This window comes from Marmota flaviventris, chromosome 8 (genome assembly GCF_047511675.1).
Source record: "Marmota flaviventris isolate mMarFla1 chromosome 8, mMarFla1.hap1, whole genome shotgun sequence".
Lineage (NCBI taxonomy): Eukaryota > Metazoa > Chordata > Mammalia > Rodentia > Sciuridae > Marmota > Marmota flaviventris.
The window spans coordinates 66463542-66488614 of NC_092505.1; the positions used below are offsets into that span (position 1 = coordinate 66463542).

General features: G+C 39.1%; 1 protein-coding gene across 2 annotated transcripts in view; it reads right to left on the minus strand.

Annotated features, from left to right (window-relative positions):
* Nucleotides 1-25073, minus strand: part of Cd96 (CD96 molecule) — a 90541-nt gene that overhangs the window by 17104 nt on the left and 48364 nt on the right. For both annotated transcript variants that reach the window (XM_027935965.3, XM_027935964.3), the window contains 2 exons: nt 23289-23477; nt 17700-17795 (listed from right to left, as the gene is read on the minus strand). In XM_027935965.3, the coding sequence (XP_027791766.1) occupies nt 17700-17795; nt 23289-23477 (285 nt within the window). The remainder of the gene's footprint in view (nt 1-17699; nt 17796-23288; nt 23478-25073) is intronic.

Here is a 25073-nt window from a genome sequence, read left to right on the forward strand (position 1 = left end):
ACTAAAAAATAAATATTAAAAAAATGAAGCTAAGGTTCCTGTCCTCATGAAACTTCCTGTATAGTGAACTTTCATAATAAATATGAAACCATATTTAGTATGGGAAAATATCCCATACTAAATATGGTTTCATATTTATTTCAATTTTTGATTTGAAAATTCACCTCCATCTTTAAAATCTATCATTTTCATTCTATTCCTTCTTATTTCCCCTGAGAAATGAGAATGGTTCATATTTACTTTAAAATATCTCTGGAAATGAAGAAGCAAGGTAGATTAAAGAGAAAGAAAAGTACCCCACCACACCACATGCTGTTGAACTCATGTTTATGTCTGCTTAGAAGACAAGTTTTTAAATATGTTTTATATGTATTTCTCTTTTGTTCCAAAACATTAAGGTGGTTTACATAAATATGCATTATAAATAGATAAAACAGTAAATAAAAAGGAAAGACAACAGAAACATCGCTAGAAAAATATGTTGATCCCTGTTGAAACCTGACTGTGGAAAGTACATAAAATGTGATTCATTTCTTTGGATCGAGCAGGGGAGGATTACTGGGGATTGAATCCCAGGGCATTCCACCACTGAGCTACATTCCAGCCTTGTTCATTTTTTAAAAAAATTTGAGACAGGATCTTGCTAATTTGCTGAGGGTCTAAGTTTCAGAGATGGGCCTCAAACTTTCAATCCTCTCACTTCAGCCTCCCAAGTTGCTGGGTATAAAGGTGTGCACAACCACACCCAGCCAAATTGCAATTCTTTTTAAAAAATATTTAATTGATTTTATTTTTTAAATACATGACAGCAAAATGCATTACAATTCTTATTAAATATATAGAACAATTTTTCATATCTCTGTTTGTATATAAAGTATGTTCACACCAATTCATGTCTTCATACATGTACTTTGGATAATGATGTCTATCACATTCCACCATCATTGCTAATCCCCTGTCCCCTCCCTTTCCCTCACACCTCTCTGCCCTATCTAGAGTTCATCTATTCCTCCCATGCTCCCCTTCCCTACCCCATTATTGGTCAGTCACCTTATATCAGAGAAAACGTTCGGCATTTGTTTTTTTTGGGGATTGGCTAACTTCCTTTAGCAATTCTTTTTTTAAAAAATATATTTATTTATTTTAATTAGGTATATATGACAGCAGAATGTTGATTCATACAATTTCAGCACAACTTTTCGTTTCTCTGATTGTACACAATGTAGCATCATACCATATATGCAGTCATACATATACCTAGGGTAATAATGTCCACATTGCAATTCTTGATGTCTTTACTTTTGGTTGATGTACTCTCATATTTGGTCTGAATTTTCTAGTAGAAAATGCTAAGAAATAAAAGTGTGTGTTATATAATTGATGGACATCATAGAGTAGGTAAATTGTTCAGGAAAATAATTATTCTTTCTATTGTAATTAATAATTTCCCCTGTGTACTTATAAAAACGCTGCATAACATGTATAATATCTGTAATAATACCTTTACAGTGCCATTAGCATTCTAGCTTCTCAAGTTCCTCAATTTTGGGTAAGCATATGTTTTATAAGAACATAGGCAATGAAACCTCTGGAAACAATATGTGATAAATAAACTTACATTGCAGTCTTTGCATCTAAAAGTAATTCATAGCCAGAGATGATCACAATAATCACTTCTGCAATGCAGCCTGCCAGTGGACTTCAAAGAGAGATGTCCTGCACCATGGCTTCAGGAAGACAGTCAAACATGGGGAGATGTGTTAGGGATTGCCTCAGAAGATGCCACATGGGCAATTGAAATGGGCCAGTCAACATAAGGATGGGACAAAAAAATTTAGGCAAGATATGCATAGTGATTTGCATAACTTCATTTATCCATCAAATACTTACTGAATGACAATTTTGTACCAGCAGCACTGGGGAAAAAGTGAAGAGCAAGAGAAACTTTACCTGACTTCATGGAGTTTATATTTTAGTGAGAATAAAGGTGAATGCAGTAGACCACTGTCTGAACATCAAGCCTATTCCTCCTCCTGTTGACACAAACTATTTCCTACCCTACCATGCAGTTACAGGTTGCCATGCGCCAAGTCCTAATCAATGGAATGGGATGGAGTGATGGCTGTCATTTCAAGACCTGGCCTATGAAATCTGCAAACGATCCTTCTTGATCTTTCCTTGTGTATTATGCAGATATTATAAAGGTGACTGAGAAGTTACAAGTTAAGGGTGACAGAGCCATCAGCAGCCTGGGTTTCTGAATGACTGTGGAACTGAGCATGACCAAGCTGCTGGCTTGACCCCTCATTGGCTATTGCCTCAAGGATAAATGAACTCATATTAAGAATAAATGAACAAAGTGAAATGGCACTGCAGTCTGTTTCCCTTTTCGTACTAATAGTAAAAACAATTGCAGTACAAGGTGATAAGTACTATGATAGAGAAATTCAGTGCATTGTGGGAATACAGAGAAGCGGAACAACCATAATGTGGAGCTTTCTGGTGATGTAACACCCAGGCATGATGGATGACAGGAATTAGATAAGCTGGGATGGGGAAGGGAGAAGGACAGAATGCAAGAAGCAAGAAACAGTGGGAACAAGAGAGGTAACAGAACACTGAGGTTGTAAAAAATGTTGGAGGTACTCTGTATGAAGTAAAAGGATAAGTGAGGATGAGAGGGAAGAAGCAGCTCTATTCCTCACTCCGATAGAAGAAATTATATTCAGCTGGTCCTCACCAGATGCTCTAACCAGAGGGTAAGTCAAAGGTGGCCTCATTGAAGGCCAGATGGATGAAGAAAGTGGGTAGGTTTAAGGGGCATTTAAAATGTAGACTCTCTAGTGTGGTGGCACATGCCTGTAATCCCAGTGGCTCTGGAGACTGAGGCAGGAAGATCACAAGTTCAAAGTTATTGTCAGCAACTTAGCGAGGCCTAAACAACCTAGCAATAATAATAATAAAAAAAAAAGGTCTCAGATGTGGTTCAGTGGTTAAGCACCCCTGAGTTCAATCCCTGATACCAAAAATATAAATAAATAAATAAAAATGTAGACTCAATGGGACTTTGTGAATGATTGGGTAAAGGAAATAAGGGTGAGATACGTCAAAATGAATCTCAGTTCCCTAGCTTGGATAGCATTTCAGATCATGGTATCACTAGCTGGGAAAATAAGCAGAGGTGATGAAGTAGTACCCCTTCCTCCACAGAGAATCTTCACTAAGCTTCTCCAGAAATCTTCACCATAATTGATTTTAAGACTATCAGCAAAACAGCCTCTACAAAAGAGTTCAATGTGGGTAAGCTCCCTATTTTCCTGTTGCTTTATTTTACTTGGACACTAGCCTAGAAGAAATCAGCACTCTAGATGCTAAATGCCCCTTTACTAGTTTTTCACAAACATTTATCCAGTACAGTAGCTTGTAGAAGTGTGTTTGCAAACGCAAAATGTGATTTAAAAAAAAAAAAAAAGACAAATCCTTTAACCAGGCATCTGGCCTTGAGCTGGGGATTCACAGAGATGTCTACATAAGTGTAAGATAAGAAAAGTTACCAACTGGGCTCCATGCTAACATCTGGCAAGGGGAGGAAAGAAAGGGAAGAAGAAGCTTTCCCCTTCTCAGGCGCTGTCCTTGAAGGGTTAACTTACCCAGAACAGTGAAAGAAAAAGCTGCTTTTGGGTGAACTTCTGTACACTGTGTACTTCTCAGCACCTCCCATTACATGCTGGGTATAAAGTTCTGAAACTACCTGAACTCGGGGTTCAGGGGATTTGATGGATTACAGCGAAAGCTTTGTCCTCTGAGCCTGGCAAAAGCCAAATAAAAATCTGCTTCCTGTTCCTACTTGGTATCTTGCCTCATCTGTCCCCTGCAACAGAGAGACAGTTTTGGAAGTGGCCAGAGGGCACAAAGATGAATTCAATTTTGGATTGGTTGGTTTTGAGTGCATATGAAACATTCAATTCTAGCAGAAGTTTGACCTCGTGAGTTGGAATCTTAGGAGTGAAATATGCAAATCCACATTTGTGAAACATCAGCATGTAGGTGATCACTGACGTAGCTGAACACTATGGAGGGGGTTCTAGAAAGACATTCCATATAAGTGACTGGCAGAGGAAAGGATGTTCAAGAGAAGCCAGAGATGCAGGAAGAAAGCTAAAAATACATAATGTTATAGAAGCCAAAGTGACTGGGGGTTTCCAGATGCAGGATAAGCCAGTCTAATTTAACAAATATTTGTCAGTGAACTCTGATGCTCGAAATTGGGTCTGTGGAGTCAAAGAGAGATTTTCTCCTGCCACGAAGAGATTTTTCAGACAGTTCTTGGCTGCTAGGAATCATTGCATTAGACCCATCAATCTGCACAGAGCCTAAGAGACAGATATGCAAACCACTTGAAGGTTTACGTAAGCAATGTAGCTTTGCTATTCAAAGCGTGGATTCTAACCAGGCTCCCTGGTTTGAATCCTGGCCTGGTGGGTTGAATTTTAGTTAGAAATATGATTCTGGTAAAGTTATTAACCTTTTTCTCTTTCTCAAGATCCTCCCTTGTGAAATAGTAGCACTTTTCTAGTAGGGTGATGGTGATGATTTAAAGAGTCATGCTTTAAAAGTACTTAGAAGAGCACCTGGAATGAGACAAATGAGAAAAGGTGCATCTTGGAAGCAGATCATCTTCAGTTTAGTTCAGATGTGAAACCAGCATTAGGATAGCAGTGTATCTTAACAGTTGAAATCTCTTGAGCCTGTCCCTCAATTGTTCCATTTCCCCGGTGTTTCTGCAAGGAGGTTGGTTTAAGGTACTGAATGCCTCCTTGCTTAGGCTGTGCCAAGTCAACAGCCTCATTTCAAAAGTCTGTGCCAGAAAAGGGCTAATAGACAGGAGTGAAAAGAGTGACACTTTGCTGAGGCATTAGCTTTATGATGGGGTAGTAGCCTCTCACTGACAGAGTCACTTACAGTTCTTCTCTTTCACTTCACTGAGCCACCAGTACCAGATTCTTGTTCAGTAATTGCAACTTTAGGTCACATCCTCCCACCACTCACCAAAGGCTTGATTGATAGAATATGTGAACAAGACTACCTGCCGAAAAGCTATGTGATGTATTTGCAGATTAAACCCACTCTGCCTTAAACTGAGCACTGGAAACACCTTCCTGTTCACTACATAATTGTTTTTACAGCATAGGCAATGGTATTTTTTTCATCGCCCACACAGAATAACAGTCAATGGGCCAGATGCTGCAAGGGGTGGGCATTGCTCACCTGCTGTGAGAATGTTGCTGGGGCTGTGCTCAGCCTCACCCTCTAGAGGAAGATCTAGGTAGTCTCAGACTTAAAAGCAGCTATGCTTATGGAAGAAGGCTGATTTGCTATAAATTTAAGAAATATGGAGTGATTTTGAATTTCATTTCTCTCATCGAGATGGTTTCAGTTTTGTTCCTCTCTGCAGCAATTTCTTTAGTTACCTCTTTTTAAAATTTTGTATTGATATTGTATTTTTAAAGACACCCCCTATCCCTTTTAGGATAAGACAAGGTTTAAAAATACATGGAAGACAAAGAAGGACTAGCCATAAGTAATCTTTGGATACTGTGATGTGTGCTTTCTTTTTTCTTTTTCTTTTGGTACTAGGGATTGAACTCAGAGGCATTTAACCACTGAGCCACATTCCCAGCCCTATTTTATATTTTATTTAGAGGCAGAGTCTTCCTGAGTTGCTAAGCACCTTGCCATTGCTGAGACTGGCTTTGAACTTGCAATCCTTCTATCTCAGCCTCCCAAGCCGCTGGGATTATGGGAATGCACCACCATGCCCGGCCCATGATGTGCTCTTTCTAACCAGTGGACAAATATAATTCTTTCTTCCTCCCTCCTTTTCTCTCTCCCTCCTGTGCCCCATCCAGCACGGATCTCCAAAAGTATTTATTGAGAGACTTAGTGAATGAAAAAGGAATATTTTTATCAGTGGTGATGTGATCACAATGGTCATAGGAGGAAGAAGAAATAGAATGAGGAAACAAACATTAGAGAGCTTTGCATTTATTTGTGAACTACATTTCCATTCCTAGAAATTGCAGTCTAATATGTAACTAAAATATGAAACTATATCTCTTATCTGCCAGCAGTGACAGTTTCCAGCACCAGTCTCATTGGCCACACTGAGTGCTGGAATAGACTAGTGCCATGTGATTTGCCTCTGGCAAGAATCACTGGAATCCTGAGGAATTTCAACTGGGAATTTCATTTGTGTTAAAATGATTCAATGTTCTCTTCTGGAGGTCAGAAAACAATGTGACCTAAATCCTCTGAGAGGTTTATAGTGCAGCGTGGGGTGGGCTCATTGATTATTTCATGTAATGGGTTATTTAGGCACCACACTGGGAAGGAGCATGGGGACCACCACAGCTCAGGCATGTACACTACCTGTGTCTGTTTCCTGTGTCTGAACAGACTCTGATATCTGTGCCCTGACCTTTCCTCTAGCAGGTAAGGCTATGGAGTTGGTTGAGGGCTGAGAACATGTCAGCTGCTGAGAAGAAAAGAATCAATAATACCTAATCTCTATTCCCAGGGAGCACATGGTTATTTCAGTCTTATTGGTCTTCTGGTGAATGTTTTCTAGCCTTGGCCTGAGGATCTGTATTAATTTGCATAGGTTATTGGAAGAATGATCTTTTCCCTACTAGTCCCCATTCATCATGTAGAAATCAGAGCTGAAACCATTTAGGAAAAACTATCTGGTTTCCAGATAGATTAAGTCCATTCCCCTTCCTGCCATTTTTCCTACCATGGTTCAAGGTTAAGGTCCCTGCACAATCTGTGACCAGACCTCTATCAATCCACACATGGTCATTCATCCATTTGTTCAACCAACACTTGGAGCCAGTATTTTCCAGGCATTGGGCTTGGCACTGTGAATAATGGTCCCCTGCACTTTAAGTTCATGGAGGAGATAGACATCAATTAGAGAAGCAAATAAACACATTCGAATATGAGAACATGGGAATCCCTAAGGAATGTGGTGGCAGAATGGGGCCAGGGAGGGGCAGTGGAAGCACCTGGGCAGAGGGTACAGCAAGTGTGAGGCCCTGCAATTCTCACACACTGTGGGTTACTATCAGTACTGTCTGGCACATGCCCCTTCTAGGACTGGACATCTGCAAGCTCCCAGGAGTGGGTTTTTCTGTGTATTGAGCTGAACTGGGTGTGACTATAGGGTGATACCTGTCATTCTGCCCATCTACAACATCTGCAGAAACAGGAGAGCAGGGGTCACTCTGGCACACTGGTGACAACAACACTACTTATTTCTTAGGGTTTTCTGTTTGGTTTATTTTGTAAAAAAAGGAAAAAAAAACACATCATAAAACTGAACCTCTAAGAGATTATCTAACCATGTCTTGCTATTAAGTGGAACATTTTAAAAGAATTTTATTTGTATTCCTCTGAGCTAAATTTTTGCAAGTTTCATATTGGTCCTATTTCTCAGCATGCAAATGAGACAGCTTGCTTTGTGTCTGTTCAATTCAAGGCTAAGTTTATACTTCACAATAAAGGGAAGCCTCTTCAATATTCAGTAGATTCTACATTATGATGTACTATGTGGGCAAAAAATACACCAAACCCAGTGATCAAAAGTTGCTTGCTTTGTTTTTTGGTTGTTTATGTCTTCTTCAATGTGAATGTTTATTGCCATTAAATCTTGTAAGTAACAAGGCATATACCATAATGACCCTTGTTTCCAAGAAAGAAGGGGTTTAGAAATAAACACTACTTCACATAAAATGTCTTGTTTATACGAGTTCAGAAACTTCCATGAGGTTATGTGAGGTTTGAGACCTTTCTAGTCTGTCTCTATTTTAACCCTTTAAAACATTTCTCACTAAAATTAACAACCATTTCTCCATATGTCACCAGAAATTCAATTAAGTCAGAAGACAGCTCCACTCATTCTGAGTTAAATAGAGAAGACAGGAGTATGTTCTCCAAGAGCTAATTCTGGGTTGTGCCCTGCTATATCTCAAGCAGAGTCAAGCTTCCTGATCCATATCCTCCCCACATGCACATCTTCCCAGTAACCAGCCACCTAATACTGGACTAAGTAGAAGTAAGGAAATGCTGAAAAATCTCATGGTTGACTAACTCTTTAGAAATTCTGAAGTGTTCTCTAAGCAACTTGGATTTTAAGAATAATTTTTTATGAAACTATTTTGTGCCAAATAAGTGATAGGTGAGCAGTTATTATAAGGGATAAGTGGAGGATAGGGATAAATTTTTGAAAAAAAACATTTTCTTTGGTTATTGTCCCCTCCAAGTTATTAAGACATACAAACAAAGATCTCCATTTACTTTGAGATTAGTTATATTTGCCAGACTCTTCTTTAGATTGTGACATTCCTTCTCAGACTAGACCCAGTGGGTCTGAGCTTCCTAGTTGCTCACTCTGCATTTTCACATTTAACACAACAATTATGTGGACTAGATAATATTGCTTCCATTCTCTAAAATTAAGAAGCCATATTAGAGGGGGTAATGGCCCCAGGTAACAGAGGTTGTAGGAGGCAGAGACAATACTGATGCTAAATATTACACTCATTCCACTGTGGTAGTCTTGGAAAGCAGAGTCGGCCTCGCCTCAGCAGGCATCATCAGAACCCCAGCTTAGCCAGAGAAGGCTCACTCATGGTTCCTGGGTACGACACCCAGAACAGAGGGTTTCTGATGCCTCGGTTCCTGCCTTTTCCTCCTCATCATCACTGGCTTCTGTCATAAGACCACCAGCCTTCAAGCCTGGACTACATGCAGTTTTCTTAGGGGGCCTTCCTCCACTCTTGCCATATCCTTCCTTTGTTAATATCTTCCTCTTTCTTACTTAATGAGATCCTTCATTCAAACACATTTATTGAGTTATCAGTACTTATGGATAACCAAGTGTTATCAGTAGAGAGTGACTCCTGCTCTCCTGTTGCTGCAGATGTTGCAGAATGACAGGTGTCACCCTATAGTCACACCCTGTTCACCTCAATACAAAGAAAACACCACTCCTAGGAGCTTGTAGAGGTCCAGTCCTAGAAGGGGCAGGTCCCAGACAATACTGTTCCAGGTCATTGAGGTACATTCATAGACAAATCAGAAAAAAAAAAAAAATCTTGCTCTCATTGGATTTACCTTCTCATGGGAGGGACAAAATAAGAAAGTTATTCAGCAAGTAAATTATAAAGAATGTTAAAAGGTGCTTTGAAGAAAAATACAAACAGGGATAGGGAAAGTGAGAATAGGGAATGGATGCAATTTTAAATAGAGTGGCCATGGAAGGCCTCCCTCAGAAGGTGACATTTGAACAAAACTTTGGGGGAAGAATTTTCTAGGTTTAGGGAGCAAATGAAAAGACCCTAAGGTGGGAGCAACTTGGCATGTTGGAAGAATAGTAGCAAGGAGACTGATTTGGCTGCAGCGAAGTGAGTCCAGGGGAAACTTCCACTATATCATGTTTGCTTCATTTTCACTTAAATTTCTTTTCATTCTGCATTTTAATGGATAATACTGAACAGAATTTTCAAATGGAATTCCCTGCATCTTCATTTCAGATGTGGTCTCAAAGGTTAAAAACCACAGAACAGGGCAAGTTCAGCTCCACGTTGAAAGCAGAGCTCTAGCCACCACCAAGGCCATGGTGAGACAGGTTGCAGTGCATTCTCTCTGGTCCACCATCAACCTCAAAGCTGTATAAGGGGTGGAAGCAGGTTGGGTGAGGATGTTATCAGAGTCCTGTGCATCTGGCTTCCACCATCAGAGAGGGAAGAGGAATCTGCTCCCTTACTCAAGACCACGTAGAATGCAATTTCAAAAGAAACACTCAGAGCTCTTGGCCTGTGTGTCCTGGGTTTTTTTGGACAGAGGGCATTGGTCTCTGACTCAGATAGCAGAGGTTATGTTAGGAGTACATGGCTAGCAGCTCTGATGGACAAAGAGAAGAGACAGGGCCACCCTAGGGAAGAGCACTTCTCCCAAACATGAGGAAAAGACACATATTTTTGCAGACAATATAGAAGGCCACGAAAAGACTCTCCTGCAGGAAGAACAGCTATAGGAACAAAGAAGTTCCCAAGAGGAACAGCAGGGGGCAGTAGAGAGTTCCAAGGCTGCAGAAAAGAAGCAGAAGACTAGAAGAGATGTGTGGCCTGTACCAAAAACACAACAGCCATTACCACAGTGACAGTCAAGAATTTTTGAGAAATCTGCCAAAGTGTTTGTTACTGTGAAGATGATCGCTTTCCTTCAGAGTCACCTACATCTGATTATAGCCAGCCTGTCAAGGGAGGTCTTTTCTCACTTACCTCACTGCTCTTCTCCCTGTCCCATCTGGTCCTCACCCCCCAAAGTGGCCCAAGCCAATAACCAAGAGTGGAGAGGAGATTGGAGGCAGGCCAGGGCATCATTAAGATGTCCCCACCTTGCCTAGACAGAAAACACACAACCTGGCACATGCCAGCCTTCTGAAGCTGAGGCACACCCACACTTGGGAGTGGGGAGAGGAGGGAAGTTCTGGTCTGAATTAACTTTTGCAAGTTTTGACACTGCATTTGACGAGACTTTTTAATTATTGACATAAGTCTGTTCTTGTAGCTGAAATGGGCCAGACGACATTTATTATATAAAAATCACCCAAAAAGCCAAGTAATCTGTCTGAAATTTCCTTCAGAGGCCAAAAAGAAATTATTCAAGAGAGCTCATTTGGACAGGGAGTGATGGAGAAAAATAAAATTAGTTTTGCTCTCTAGTCCAGCTTATGTAATCAACCAAGTACAAAGATAAAAGTGATTTATAAGTTCAGTTTGAGTGACCTGATGAATTAGTCTCAATTATCTATGGCTCTGTCAGATTCCTATGTAAAACTGAAACTCGAAATCTAATTATTTTCAAATAGCTTCTTTGCTTGGCCTTCTACTTTATCACTGCAGCACTGATCAGCATCACATAGCCTGAGACCTCCTACCTAGTCTCCATGATACACATGAATTACTATCCAGTGGTTCCCCTGTTGCACAAAGGGCCTTTACATGCAGTGGTGGCATTAACTAAGGAATTGCACTTAGAGATGCAGGCCAGTAACTACACTGAAGCAAATGCATATCAGCCTCATCAATTGTGGTGGTCAGGATGAGGTGGGTGCTGACCACAGCCCAGGGTGAAGGAGACCCGTGATATGAAGTTCTAATCTCAGCACAAAACCGTTTATATGTGGGAAGCTGATTAGGTGGGACACATACTGACCAAATAGGTAAGAGGAACACATATTGGCGGATTATTGGTCTATGAGGGGTTTCAAGACTCCCCTCATGGAGATGACAGTAAGCAGGAAGTGGTGCATTTGCAGATACTCAGTAATTATTGAATAAACTGAAAAAGTGATCACCCGATAGCTTCTCCCAGAGGTACCTCACTCCCAATGGGGAAAACAGTCTAAGTAAACCAGTCATTAAGAAGTTTCCCCTTGATTTAAGAGTGACTGGTATAAAAAAAAATGAGAAGCTTTGTAACAAACAGTGATGTGCACTCAGGTGAAGCGTGGTGAGAGACATAAAGAGCAAAATCTCCTAGGATTGAATAGAGAGCTGGAAATTTTTTGTACACAAAATTTCCCTGGTTGTGTACAAATTCTGTAGATCTGCATCTACATTAAAAATCACACAAGCATTAATAGGGGAATGGTGAGTGAGGGGAGGAGGGTTTCTTTCCTCTGATTTATTTCCAGCTGAAGAAATGTTAGCTCCACACTCAGAGGCTGCATTTCTTGGGAAACATTGTCCTAGAGAAGGCCAAGATCAATATAGGCATAGCTGTCAAGTTTGACCAATTTAGAGGAGCTAGGACAGCTTCAAACAAGAGGGGCTACACTCACTGTCTAAAGACATTTATTGAGTGCCCTCTGTGTACTCCCAGAGGCAGAGACCTGAAGCTGAGTGTCTAGGTTCCATGCTGAACTCGTCCACTATTTATATGACTTTGGGTAATTTATTTGACCTCATTTGTAAGGTAGGGATAATAGTTATGTTGTTGAGAGGGTTAAAAGAGACAATATATTTATTAGTTTAGAACAATTCCAGGCACATTGGAGGACTTCAGCAAATATTCATATTATTGCTTAACACTTTAACATAGTCATGGCCGTGGGTAAGATTTTTAAGATAATTTCTAAGAAATAAATGGAAGACACTTTTCTGATAGTATTCTAAAACCCTTTTTATTTGTTGCCATATTTAGGCAGACAATCCTGGTGAGTCTTCTGTGGAAGTATTCTCTGTTTCTATACATACCTGTTCTAGCTGAAACTATCATTAATTTAAGTTGATTTTGATCAAGATCATTCGGCCTTCTTGCTCCCTGCTCTTACACTCTTACTTCTCATATACACACCTTCTGTTTTCCTTTTTCCCCTCATACTGAAAAAACGTCATGTGATGTTCTGATCACAGCCCAAATCCACAGTCCATTAAGCTCACCTTCACCTGGCTCCACCTCACCTAGTCCACCTTACAGCCCTCTCCCCAAGCACCATCAGCACTACTGCTGCTTGTCTTCTCATGTCCTACATTCATTTAATTTTATGTCTTTGCTTAAAATGATAATTTGAAGAGATGCTTGTTATCTGTATTCCATCGGAGTCCATATCGCCTTCCAGACCCCCCAATGCAGACTTCCCTGATTGCACTTCCCTGCCCAGCACGCTGCTACCCCTACAACCCCAACACTGATGCTGGGGATAGAGGGGACTGTGAGGACCAGATAAGTTATTGAATAAAAGCTTTAGTGTCCAAATCTGTCTCATCAGGTCTGAGGGTCATGTAAAGACACAAAAATAGAATACAGAGCGAAAGGATCTGTGACTTGATGGGCAGAGAAATGGAAAGCAAGGTGAGAGTCCTCTGGGACTGTAAGCTCTGTGCAGTAAGGGACCTGCCTGTTTTTTTTTTTATTATTTTTAAAATTTTTTTTAAAGAGAGAGAGAGAGAGAGAGAGAGAGAGAGAGAATTTTAATATATATTTTTTAGTTATCAGCGGACACAGTATCTTTGTTTGTATGTGGCGCTGAGGATCGAACCTGGGCCGCACGCATGACAGGCGAGCGCGCTTCGGCTTGAGCCACATCCCCAGCCCCTGCCTGTCTTGTTTACCGCTGTAACCCAGCACCTTAAAAATCCCTGGTTGTAGGCACTCCATATTTATTTATTGGATGAATAAAGGTCTTGAATGATTACCACATCAGGGTTGGCATTCGTGTGTCCTATGGTCTTAGGTAAGTTGACTAGTAGACAATTAATAGCCGTATATTGAAAGGGACAAGGATATCTCCTCAGGCCAAGGAAAGTGATTTTGTCCCACTCTGAATTTACCTGGTATCTCAGATTGCTCCATGTGGGCTTCTCTCACTCACCACTGAGCTTGTCAGCCTCTCATCTTTTCCTAGAACAGAACTGAGAATGCGTCTGGGACTCAACAAACACTAATTAGCTCTGGTTGAATTGAGCTAAGTTTCCCTGGGTGATTCTTACAGTTTGTAATGAGTTATAAAGTTCTCCTCCTGTAGTTAAAAAATATTGCTTCCATGACCTTCTATATTTGTTCAAAAAAAAATCCATTCACTGAGTAAAAAAGAATAAGAATTCTATGCTTGCAGCCAGATTCATAAGCTTGGTAATTATGACTGAATTATATTATAGTTCATCGCATCTTAGAATTTGGAGTGAATCTGTCGCCTCTTGAAGTTGATTTTCCACGACATGCTCCATCTTGCTTCCTTTCCTAAAAGAACATGCAAAGATGACTCCTAACAGCTTCGCAGGCAGCGAGTCATCAAGCTGTCGTGTGATTTCACGTTACCCTCCAGGTTGCCAAGATTAAATACAGATTTTTTCAAAAGTAATTCAGTGATTATTCCAAGAAGATAAGTTTTATCTAGATATAATCAGCTACTAATGTAACTTGTTTTTTTTTTCTTTGACATATAAAAATCAGGCAGAATCATTCCAAACATAATTTGTTGCCACCTCCTTGACAGAGGTTTAGATTTGATCTTGTAAAGTGAAAGATAGCTGACCTAATTACACTTGAGCCTGGATGTAAGGGTTTCTCAACCTTGGCATTACTGACATTTTGGCCCCGATAACTTTGTTACGAGGGCTGTCCTATCCTGTATGATGTTTAACAAATCCTTGGCCTCTACCCACTAGATGCTAGTAATACCTTCCATGCTCATCGTGGGAACCAAAAATGTCTCTTGACACTGCCAAAATTCTTCTGAGGACGGGCAAAATTGCCCTGGTTGAAAACTCCTGATCCTAAACATTATCAGGTCCATGGGGGTAGTAACTTACTTTCAAAAGGTTTAACTCTCCAGAAACTTTCCAGTTGCATCATATTAGTAGATTGGGTAGCATTTTCCCCTGTTTTTTTTCTTTTAACCACTATATTTATATTTTGTGCTTTATTCCCTTTCTAATACTGGACCTGTATTAAATTGTGAGCTCCTTAAGCACAACTGTGCTTTTCCTTGTCTTCACAGAAGTAAGCATGGTGTTTTGTCTGCTGTAAGTACTTAACATGTGCTGACCAACCCCATAGAAAATTCAACTGGAAGAAATTCATGCCTGCATTCAACTAGCAGAATGTAAATACTATTAGGGGATATTTTTGTGTGCCTGCATATTTTATTCACTGCTGTATCCTCAGCACCTACCTAGAAAACTACCTGATATATAGGAGGTGCTCAATGAGTATTTGGTAAATGAATTAGATCATGTTATGAATCTGGAGTGTCCAACAAAGGCTCTTGTGTTGAAGGTTTGGCATGGACAACTAAGGTCTATTTCTTTAAGTAATCCAATAAGAGATAGCAAAACCTAGATGATATTTGGGAAGATTGTGCATCCCATACTCAGCCAACGAAGAACCAGTGAAAGGACCTTGTGTTCTAGGGGATGAAATGTTGATTATAACTGCTCTGGATTGTGCCTGCTCCCCCAGACACTCAATCTTGCAAGATTGTCATTCAAAAGTCTTTTTATTATAACTTGTGTTTCTGAGCTTATCTTTGGCTTTGGGCAGGTGAGTGTGTTTCTCAGGCTGGCTATCATGATCTGAGCTGCTTCCTTTGCTATGCCCTTCAGCCATGATGCTTTGCTTCACTTCACACCCAAAGCAATGAAGGTAGATAATCATGGACTGGAACCTCTGAAACTAGAGCCAAGATAAACTTTTCCTTCTTTCAGTTGTTTATGGCAAGTATTTTGGTCACAGTAATGAAAAAACATATTGCTTTCTAAAAATAATGTTTAATGAGTTTCCATTCCATTTCCTAAAGGATAATATTTAGAATCCTTGGCTGGGGTTCAAAGTTCTCTTTATTCTGCATTTTCCAATCTTCATCCTTGCTTCCTTGATACACAGTCCCACTTCTTTGACCCAAGCTTATCTACTGCTATTTACTCAAATGACCATGAATGTTTTTGTCAATGCACAAGAGCTAACTTCATTTTCACTGTTTAAATGTTCTTTCAAGCTCTTCATCAAGTCAAGTAAATACAATACACACTGCAAAGGTCAATTTACTTAATTTCTTTTAGGGAACATTTTCTGACACAAACCCACAAGGATCTTTCCTAATGTAAAATCTGACACTTTCTGATCTGCACCTCTCCATGTTTTAATTTTATAAGGTATGCCACCTTTCACTGTACTACAAACAAATATGCAAAATAAACAGAGTCCCTGTCTTTATGATGGCAGAGGAAAAAAAGTGGTATATAATGTGATAAGGACTACCTTGAGTCAGAAGACTTTGGTGAATCTTAACTCTGTTGAATAGGTATTGAACATATATGTTCCCAAAGTCTTAATGTTCGTATCTGAAAATTGGGAAAGAATGATTGCTCTTTCCATTGTTCATAAGAGTGAAAAATCAAACAACACTGCATTTAATGTGCAAACATTTCAAATGACACCAAATCACCATTTAATTTGTCCTCAAACCCTTTAATACTCCTTCAAGACAGGAAACCCAAATCTCCTCTCCTGATTAGAGGCTGGACTTGGTGACTTTCTTATAATGAACAAAATAAGACAAAAGTGATGGGAGACTAAGTCAAAGAAAGGCATCATAGCTTTTGTCTTAGTCACTCGGTTTCTTGAATTACTTGATCTTGGGGAAGTCAGCTGCCTTACAGGATATAGTCCTAGGGAGAGGCCCCTGTGGTGAAGACAACATGCTAAAGCAAAGCTTTAGCTCCATCAATTTCCTAAGATGACGGATGCCCCAGCAAACAGCTTGATGATACCTCAGAAAGGATCCCAATGTAGTTTTATCCAGCTAAACTACTCTTGGGTTCTTTTGGTACTGGGGATTGAATGCAGAGGCACTTAACCACTGAGCAACACCCTCAGCCCATTTTTTAATATTTTATTTAGAGACAGGGACTTTCTGAGTTGCTTAGGGCTTGGGTAAGTTGCTGAGGCTGGCTTCAAACACACAATCCTCCTGCCTCAGCCTCCCAAGCTGTGGGGATTACAGCGAGTGCCACAGCACCCAGCTACTTCTGGGTTCTTGAACTCCAGAAACCATGTGAGACATGTTTTATAATTTAGTAAGTGTTCAGGCAATTTTTCATGAAGCAATGGATAGTTATACAGGATACTGTAGAGATTTAAGGTATTATTAAATATGCTAATATGTGCTGAATGAAGAATGCCAAAATCTATCACAATTTATCACTAAATGATGAGCTGGAAAAGAGAAGATTCAAAAATTAAAAGGAAGGAGGAGAAGGGGGAAGAAAAAAATTAAAATTATAAAACAGTAAGAACAAGAAATAATCCTCTAGACCTAAAGCAGGCATCCCTCGCCTGCTATCTACTTCATTTTCTGAGTGGTTTCTTCCTCTCACAGTGACTGCTGGCTAGATGCAACAGGCTACTGGCTAAAGGAATTGTTCATTCCTACAGTCTGCTTTTATTTTGTCCATTTTCAGTTCTCATTTTCAGCTAAAATTGATAGTTTTAATTAAATAAGAAATGAAAGCCATATATCCTCTCTCTATAGAATACAACTTCTTCTTTTTTTGTGTGGGAGAAAGTCACCATGGTTCTTTGTTAAGCACAAGGGCCTTGGACATGGGAATTTATGATTTGTTTGCATCAATGCCAACCTTTGGGAGTCACTGTCATTCTTTTGCCATAGCAACACAGACCCAGTGGCCTATATCATTAATGACACCACAGATGGGACAGCTGAATCCATGGTCTTCACCAGTCAGCTTGGGAAATCAATTTGAACCCAAACAAATTTAAATTTAAAATGGGGCCACCATTTGTGACCGTTTTTTTTAAACTCCCCAATGAGAACACAGTTGTGGAGAAGGACTGTCAATTTATTAACCTGTTTAGCAATAAACACTGAATTTAAATTCTTCACTGAATATTTATTGGTCCGGGTTTTTTCAAAGACTCCAAGTGAAGGACTTTGCAAACTGTTAACTCTTCAAAACCTTGAGAACAGTACTTAACATGTTTGTCTAAAACGTCATAGCAGAAAAGGGCATAAATCATGCATTTTTACTGAATTCTTTTTTCTTTAACCATCTTCTTGATTAACTGTTTAATAGCTCATGGAAAGTAAAGCAGCATGAACACATTCTTACTGGTAGGAGATACACTGTTGGCTGGAGATGGCGGGGTGCTCAGAGGAGAGTCTGTGACACTGGGTGGAGGCTCCGTGGTTGGGGCATTCACAGAACCTGTAAGGATCAGACATTCAAAATGAACAAAATATTGTAACAGTTGCTAAGAATATTTTCCTTTATTTGTTAATTACCTAACAAGTCAATCTGAAGAGCGGGTTATGGGCAAGGCAGAGAGATGTGACAGGGAATAAGAAAGGCACAGGACTCTCCTTAAAGAGAGTACAGCCTAGAGAAGAGGTGGCCAACTCTGTGTTGAATGCCGTGACAGTGGTGACAGTGCAGGGACAACGTGCCATGGGAATGCAGTTCGGGGCACTGATCAAGAAAGAGAGGTCTGGGAAAGCTTCCTAGAGAAAGGGGACGTTCAACCAAGACATGAGAAAACAATTAATATTTTGAAATATTTTAATATTTCGTAAACCCAGAGTTTATAAAATCCATAGACTCACATTTTTTTAACCAGTAGTACAAATAATGATACTTAATTGGATGTAACATCAGTGAATTTAAGATGTATGGTATTATTTTTCTAAAATTATAGCTTTTGTCATAACATTTTTGGCTACAACTCTTTTTTCTCTCTCTCTGTGTGTGTGTGTATGTGTGTGTATGTGTGTGTATAAATACAGGCTAGTATATGTTGTTTCACTTATATTTTACCTTCATTTAAATTCTTTCACCTTCCATTGTTCTTTAATATAATCCTACTTGAGGTATGAAACAATTTGAAAATGCTGGGAGGATCTGTTGACTTCAGGAACATATAGCTTAAAAGCAGCTAGATAAGTTTTGAGGCTGGAGTATTTTTGTTATTTTTCTAGGAACAATATCATTGGATATACTGTCACACCTGATGAGTTATGCCAATTTTCTGGATATTTAGTTACATATTATACAATTGGTTCTATCCTGCAATTTGCTCTAAGGGTCAGTGTGTGTGTGTGTGTGTGTGTGTATTTATTTATTTATTTATATATATATATTTACATGTATCTATGTTTTGTTCTTATGATTCTTAGTGTTTTTATTACTGTAGGCTATGGGCAAGGTTCACAGTTGGCTCTGGCTGTTACAAGTAAGTTTATGCTATTAATCTGAGGAGGCAGGGTTACATGTAGAATGTATTAGGTTAACAAAATGAGCATACTGTTTCTCTATGCTATCCAAAATAAGTTGGAACTTTGAGCACGCCATCTTGGGTAAATTGCTGAGGCTGGTTTCAAACTTTTATCATAATTTGGCCCCTCGTTACACTACCAACATTATTTCCTGACATCAGCTTTTACCTATTCTCTCTTAAATCACACATGGTTTCCAACAGGCAAATATTTCAACCTAGTTTCTCCAACACAAGACCCTCTTTCTGGTCTTTGTTCATGCTGTTTCCTGACATTTTTCTTTTACTTCCAAACTTCCCTGAATGTACCTCCTCAAATTCTGGGAAGCCCTCATCACTCTGTTTCATTGGTATGCCCCTCAAGAGAAATAATTGTTTTGTTCCTCACTGTGTTTATGGATCCTGGCAAATGCAAATGATAATACATATGAATACATTCTTAACACTGGAAGACAAAAGACCAGTTTTAAGTTGTATCTGACTGCTGATAGACCGTAAGCATCATCTTCCAAAAATAATATCTTAATAAGATGGAACATGGGTCTGGAAAATAAATACCTCAATGATTTTCACTGTAGATTGGTTGGAGCAGAGGTTGGTAAACGATGCCCACAGTCAATTCCGCCACTGACTTTGTTTGTAAACAAAGTTTTATGGGAACACAGTGGTGTCCTTTGGTTTACATGTTGTCTACATCTGCTTCTGTGCTATGGTGACAGAGTTCAGTAGTCATGATGGAGACCACAAACCTAATGTATTTACTATATGACAGAATGTTGGCTCCCTGAATGGAAAGTGTTGATAGGTTATGCCCAATCCCAGACTTCCACAATGGGAAACATTTATGTTTCATTGCTGGAAGATTTCTGTTTTAGGACACTATTCTGCTATATTTGATTACTAAGTCTTTGGAAATTGAAGGGTTCAGGCTCTCTCTACATTAGGAAGACATTAGTACAAGATTTGCATTTTGAGAAGAACTCTTTGCCCTGGGACAAAGATGGTGCATAGCTTTCAAGATGAAACCTGAGGCCAAAAAACTTCTCTCTGGTTTCAGATTGGACTGTGAAGTAGAATCTCTGCTATGGTCAAAACAAAAATTCAGGGGGTGAAAAGGGAATAATTACAATCTACCAGGGGAAGTGACTTTCCAAAACTCAAGTGCAGAATTTAGCAGAAACACCTCACCCAGCTTTCAGATCATCCCATTTATCACAGTACTGGTACTGAGCCGCTGGCCTAAAGCAACCTGATCTTTTCCTGAGTGGTCTACCCTGGAAAAGGCTGGGCATGGCTCTCAGAATCATTTTGTGGATGTCCCACAAGGGCAGATGGACTGATTCTGGGGCACTACTAGGTGGCTTATCTGGTCCAACTAGAAATTAATCAAACTCCAGGGCTTGCTAGATCCTTTTGCTCAAAATGTAGTCCATTTGACCAGTTGAATGGGCTTCTCTTAGGCTCTTGTTGGAAAAGTAGAATTTCACCTGCTACCCAGACCTACTGAATCAGAACCTGAATTTTAACAAGATCCCTGGTGATTTATACACATACTGAAATACTCTGTTGATACTCTCAGGACCCCAGGTTCAGTGTTGGGTATAAGGCTGGCTGCAAAATAGGGAGTCAGAAAACAAGAATATCTGGCAACTTCCATCTCGATAATCAGTGTTCCTCTCATCCCACTATGGAGCTATTCCTTTTAACTCCAAATACATCAATATTCCACATTCCAAAATACACATACACAGTTTTACACACACACACACACACACACACACACACACACACACATAGTTGTCCACCCTCAACTCTCTATTTCAAAGGTCTTGATTTCAATAGTCACAGTTGGAAATCATTTAATAGACAAATCTCTATCAAAGTTTATGACAGCCAGGATATTAACAACCCCAGGAGGAATTTGTGCTTCACTTTTGAATTAAAACATTAAAACAAAACAAAATCTCTCCCCTTCACCTTGCCACCCCCCAAAAAAAAACCTCTTTGTGTGTGTGTGTGTGTGTGTGGTACTAGGTATTAAAACCAGTATCTTCTGCATGCTAGGCAAACGCTCTACCATTAAGCCATAATCCTAGCCTTTTATAATTTTATTTTGAGACAGGGTCTCTCTAATTGCTGAAGCTGGCCTCAAACTTGTGATTCTCTTGTTTCAGCCTCCTAAGTACCTGGAATTATAGGTGTGTGCCACTGTACCTGGACCAATTGTATTAATATGAAAAAAAATAAAATAGACTACAGTGCTACAATTTTAGATATTCTGATAGGTGTCACGGCAGGATATCTTTGGAAAAGTTACTGTTAAATCATGGGAATTCTGCAGGTCTTGTGCACAAATAGTTACCTGAAGAGCCACTGATCGCTTCACCTGGACCCCTTCTCCTTTATGACTTCTCTAGAGTAAGCACCATTGAGCACTTGAACTTCCTGGGATACTGGGTGTGTGTGGGGAAGGGAGCACCTCCGCTTCCAACATTATGACCCTCTCTGAAATCAAAAGGGAGAAAAATTCCTTCCCTTCTCTCCCTAAATCCCTTTCTTCCTCTAATAGTCTCAGAATTTCTTTCCAGCACTGAGATGATAGATTTTTCTTCTGTGTTTTCATCTCGGTATCTTGTCAACAAAAATAGCTTGGTAAAGCAATGACTCTTGCAGAAGTCAATTGCAGAGTTCATAAAGCTTCCAGAGAGTATGTTTGGAAGTAAGTGATGGCACTGCTCTGCAGAGCCTCAAGTGCACCTTCTAACACTTTCAAAATGATTGTGTTACCATGGGACCAGAATGGGAGCTAGAATTTTGGGAAACTGAATTCTTCAAGGTTTATTGTCTTTAATATTTGATCATGGAGGCTGAAGATCCATTTGACAATTTAAAATTAACCTCCTGTTTAGAGTCTAGAATTACACTAGATTGATGGTTCCCTTATAAAATTAGAATTATGGCGTGTTTGGGGTTATCAGAATTAGTGTTCCTTCTTATTACCTTAAAAGTGTTCATAATTTTTGATCTTGAAATCAAGCACAGTTTTCACATTACAAAATATTGATTTTTGTTTTTCAAGCATAGGAATAGGTTTCTCTTTAGGAATTTGAGGTTTTACACTCTTTTAGTTCAAGTCCTTAGATGCTGCCAAAGCTACTGGCAAATGTAAGTGACAAACAACTAACTTCATACTGTTCCAAAGCTGAAGCCATGTCCAGCCTTCTGGAAAAGAGGCATCCTTATTCCCAAGGGAGTTAGGAAGAGCCAAGAAAGGCTATGTTCATGTAAATCCATCAAAACTTCTGAATGATTGACGAAAAGATCATTGACCACTTTGTTCATACTTATACCTATACACAGGGAGGGCTCTGGGGACTATGTTACCTTCCCAGCATCAGAGGATGCCTGCTTCTAGGTAGTGAGGATGGATTTGGTGGAGATGTACGTTATTCTTCATCCCAAGATCCCAGTAATAACCATTATATTCACAAAGGAACTTAGCAGGACCCGAGATACAAAACGTGTCCTTGAGACAAAGAAAAACCCTTTCCCTCATAAGTTATACTGTGTTTTTATGATTATGTCAGAGACTACATTATTTCTGAAAATAGGATAATGATTAAAAAGGTTCATTTTCCTACATAGTGGAAATAATGATTTGCAAATCTGTTTAGTTTTATAAGATTATTATTAAATACACATATCTTTCAGATGCCATTAGAAATGTTTTATAGGCATATCTATTGTCACTGCATTTGTTGAGACATTTGTTCTCATCTTTTATGTAGTAAAATATTCATTATTTGATCTGGCTCAGAGTAGTAAATACTCTGGTTAGTTAAATTTTGTAATAACTAGAATGATGGTATATATCAATATTCAGGTCATAAAATCTTCTACATCCCAGATACTGTGCTTCAAACTAGGGCACTAAAATCATTAGGCTATAGTCCTTTTCCTAATGGTATTTATATTGCAAATATGGTTTACCCCTTTCTAAGTATTCAAATTATATATGCTGTAAACAATTGGATATTTTTTATGAATTAGAAGAAATTTTAGGATCATTTTAATCTCTATTAATCCTCAGTATTTATATTAATCTTTGTTATGTGGCAAATAAACAAAAATGCTAATTAAGAGTTATGATTGATAGAATTTGAACAAAAATTACTGTATTCAACAGAAATTCTTTATGGAAACAGGAATCATCTACTTTCCTTTCATTTGAAGAAATTCTTGTAATATTATTTTCAAATTTTATTTGTGAAAATGTTTGATAATTTGAAAGTAAAGCATTAGGGAGAGGGTTTTCTGAGATCAAAGTATTATGGAAATGGTGAGTACTTTTTTTTGTTCTGATTAGACATGTTCTGAATTTTTGGCAGTCTTGTCCAGCCCTTACTGACTTTATTAAATAAACAACTCACCTAAGGAAAAAGTGATCTTTTCTGATGAAGTATTCCACATTTTATTTCCAGGGACTGGAGACAGAGCCATACACCAAATGGTCAGGTTACTTGATTGGGTTGGTTCACTACCATGCATCCTTGTTAAAATAGACTTGAGTTCCAGAAATCCATTTTTGCCTTTTCTCTCTTCATTGGTAATGTTTATTCCTACAAAATAGATTCAAACATGGTTATCACTAACATTTTTTTTTCATCAGCCATATAATGATACCAAGACATGGCCTTATCATTTGATGTTGTTTTTTGTTTGCTTTATTTTTTGAGATGGCATCTCACTATGTTGCCCAGGCTGACATCTAACTCCTTGGCTTAAGCAGTTCTCCCAGTTAGGCCTCCCAAGTAGCTAGGATTATATGCTTGAGCCACCACACCCACCTAATTTATGGTGATGCAGGGGCTTAATGTAGTCAAACTGTAGCTTCTATGAAGTGATGCTCAATTTCAGCAGCCCTGGAATTAACCTGAAGTGTTTGCTTGCGCTTCTACAAAGTGTTGATCTGATCTGCGGTCAAGGTATGAAATGCATTGATTAGTAGTGTTGCTTTGTTTGTGACTATGGGTCCAGGGTTTAGGGGCAGATTTTCCTAGCTCAGCAGCACTGTTTACTATAATGATGACATTGATGATTTTCACTTGGACTGGGTTAGACTCTGGGAGGGTTCTTTTGTAGAGTCTGGTTATGTAGCAAGAATATACCTACATGATGTGTAAAATTAAAAAATAACTTCATCCACGACTCTACTTTGAGCTTCTTACTTCAGTGCTGTTCTACACCATTCTTTGGTGGTTCCTGCTCTGAGAAAGTGCTTCCAGCTGTGGCCCTTTCAGAGAAAGTACAGAGTAGGTCACATCTGAGTTCCAGGGACTCTTTGTAACTGTAGCAGATAACACATATTCTAATTGAGTTTCTATGTGTATCCTTTCCCTGAAATAAGCTGTAGATTTATAAGTATTTGCATTTTGCATCTTGCAAAGTCTTTAAAAATTGGATGCTGTTTGCCTCTATCAGTACAACTTCCAAACAGCACATATGGCCACAGGGAATTAATGTAAAATTGTCTATCACCATAGGTCAGATCTTTCTGGACTCTCACAGTATTTTTGAAAATTTTTTTTTATTTTAGGGGATACCAGGGATTGAACTCAGGGGCACTTAACCACTGAGCCACATCCACAACCCTTTTTTGTATTTTATTTAGAGACAGGGTCTCACTGAGTTGCTTAGTACCTGGATTTTGCTGAGGCTGGCTTTGAACTCACCATCCTCCTCCCTCAGCCTCCAGAGCTTCTGGGATTACAGGCCTGCACCACTGCACCCAGTTTTCACAGTTTCTTTACATTAAAACTTCTTAATGCTAGTTTTGCAGTTATTTCTTAACAAAGCAATAGTTAAATGCCATTGTGTACTGATAGAATTCTGACCACACCATTGAGCCTCCTGGTTCAGAGTAATGGGCACATCAAATCTGGGTGCTTTACCTATGCAGGGTTTATTTGATAGAACATATTTACAATAATCTTTAACAGATATTTTTAAGATTGCATCATATTATTGTTGTGGATGAATTGCCTAAAGCAAACTAATTAACACAACCAATAAACTATGCTAAGGGATCAATCTAATCATCCACATAAGCTTTTAATTTTAAAAGTTAAAAATAATCATGCAGCAAGAGTTTTGTGATTGAGTTATTGTTAAAAATATGTTAAGCTTAAAGGGAAAACGACCCAGAGGAAGGCCTG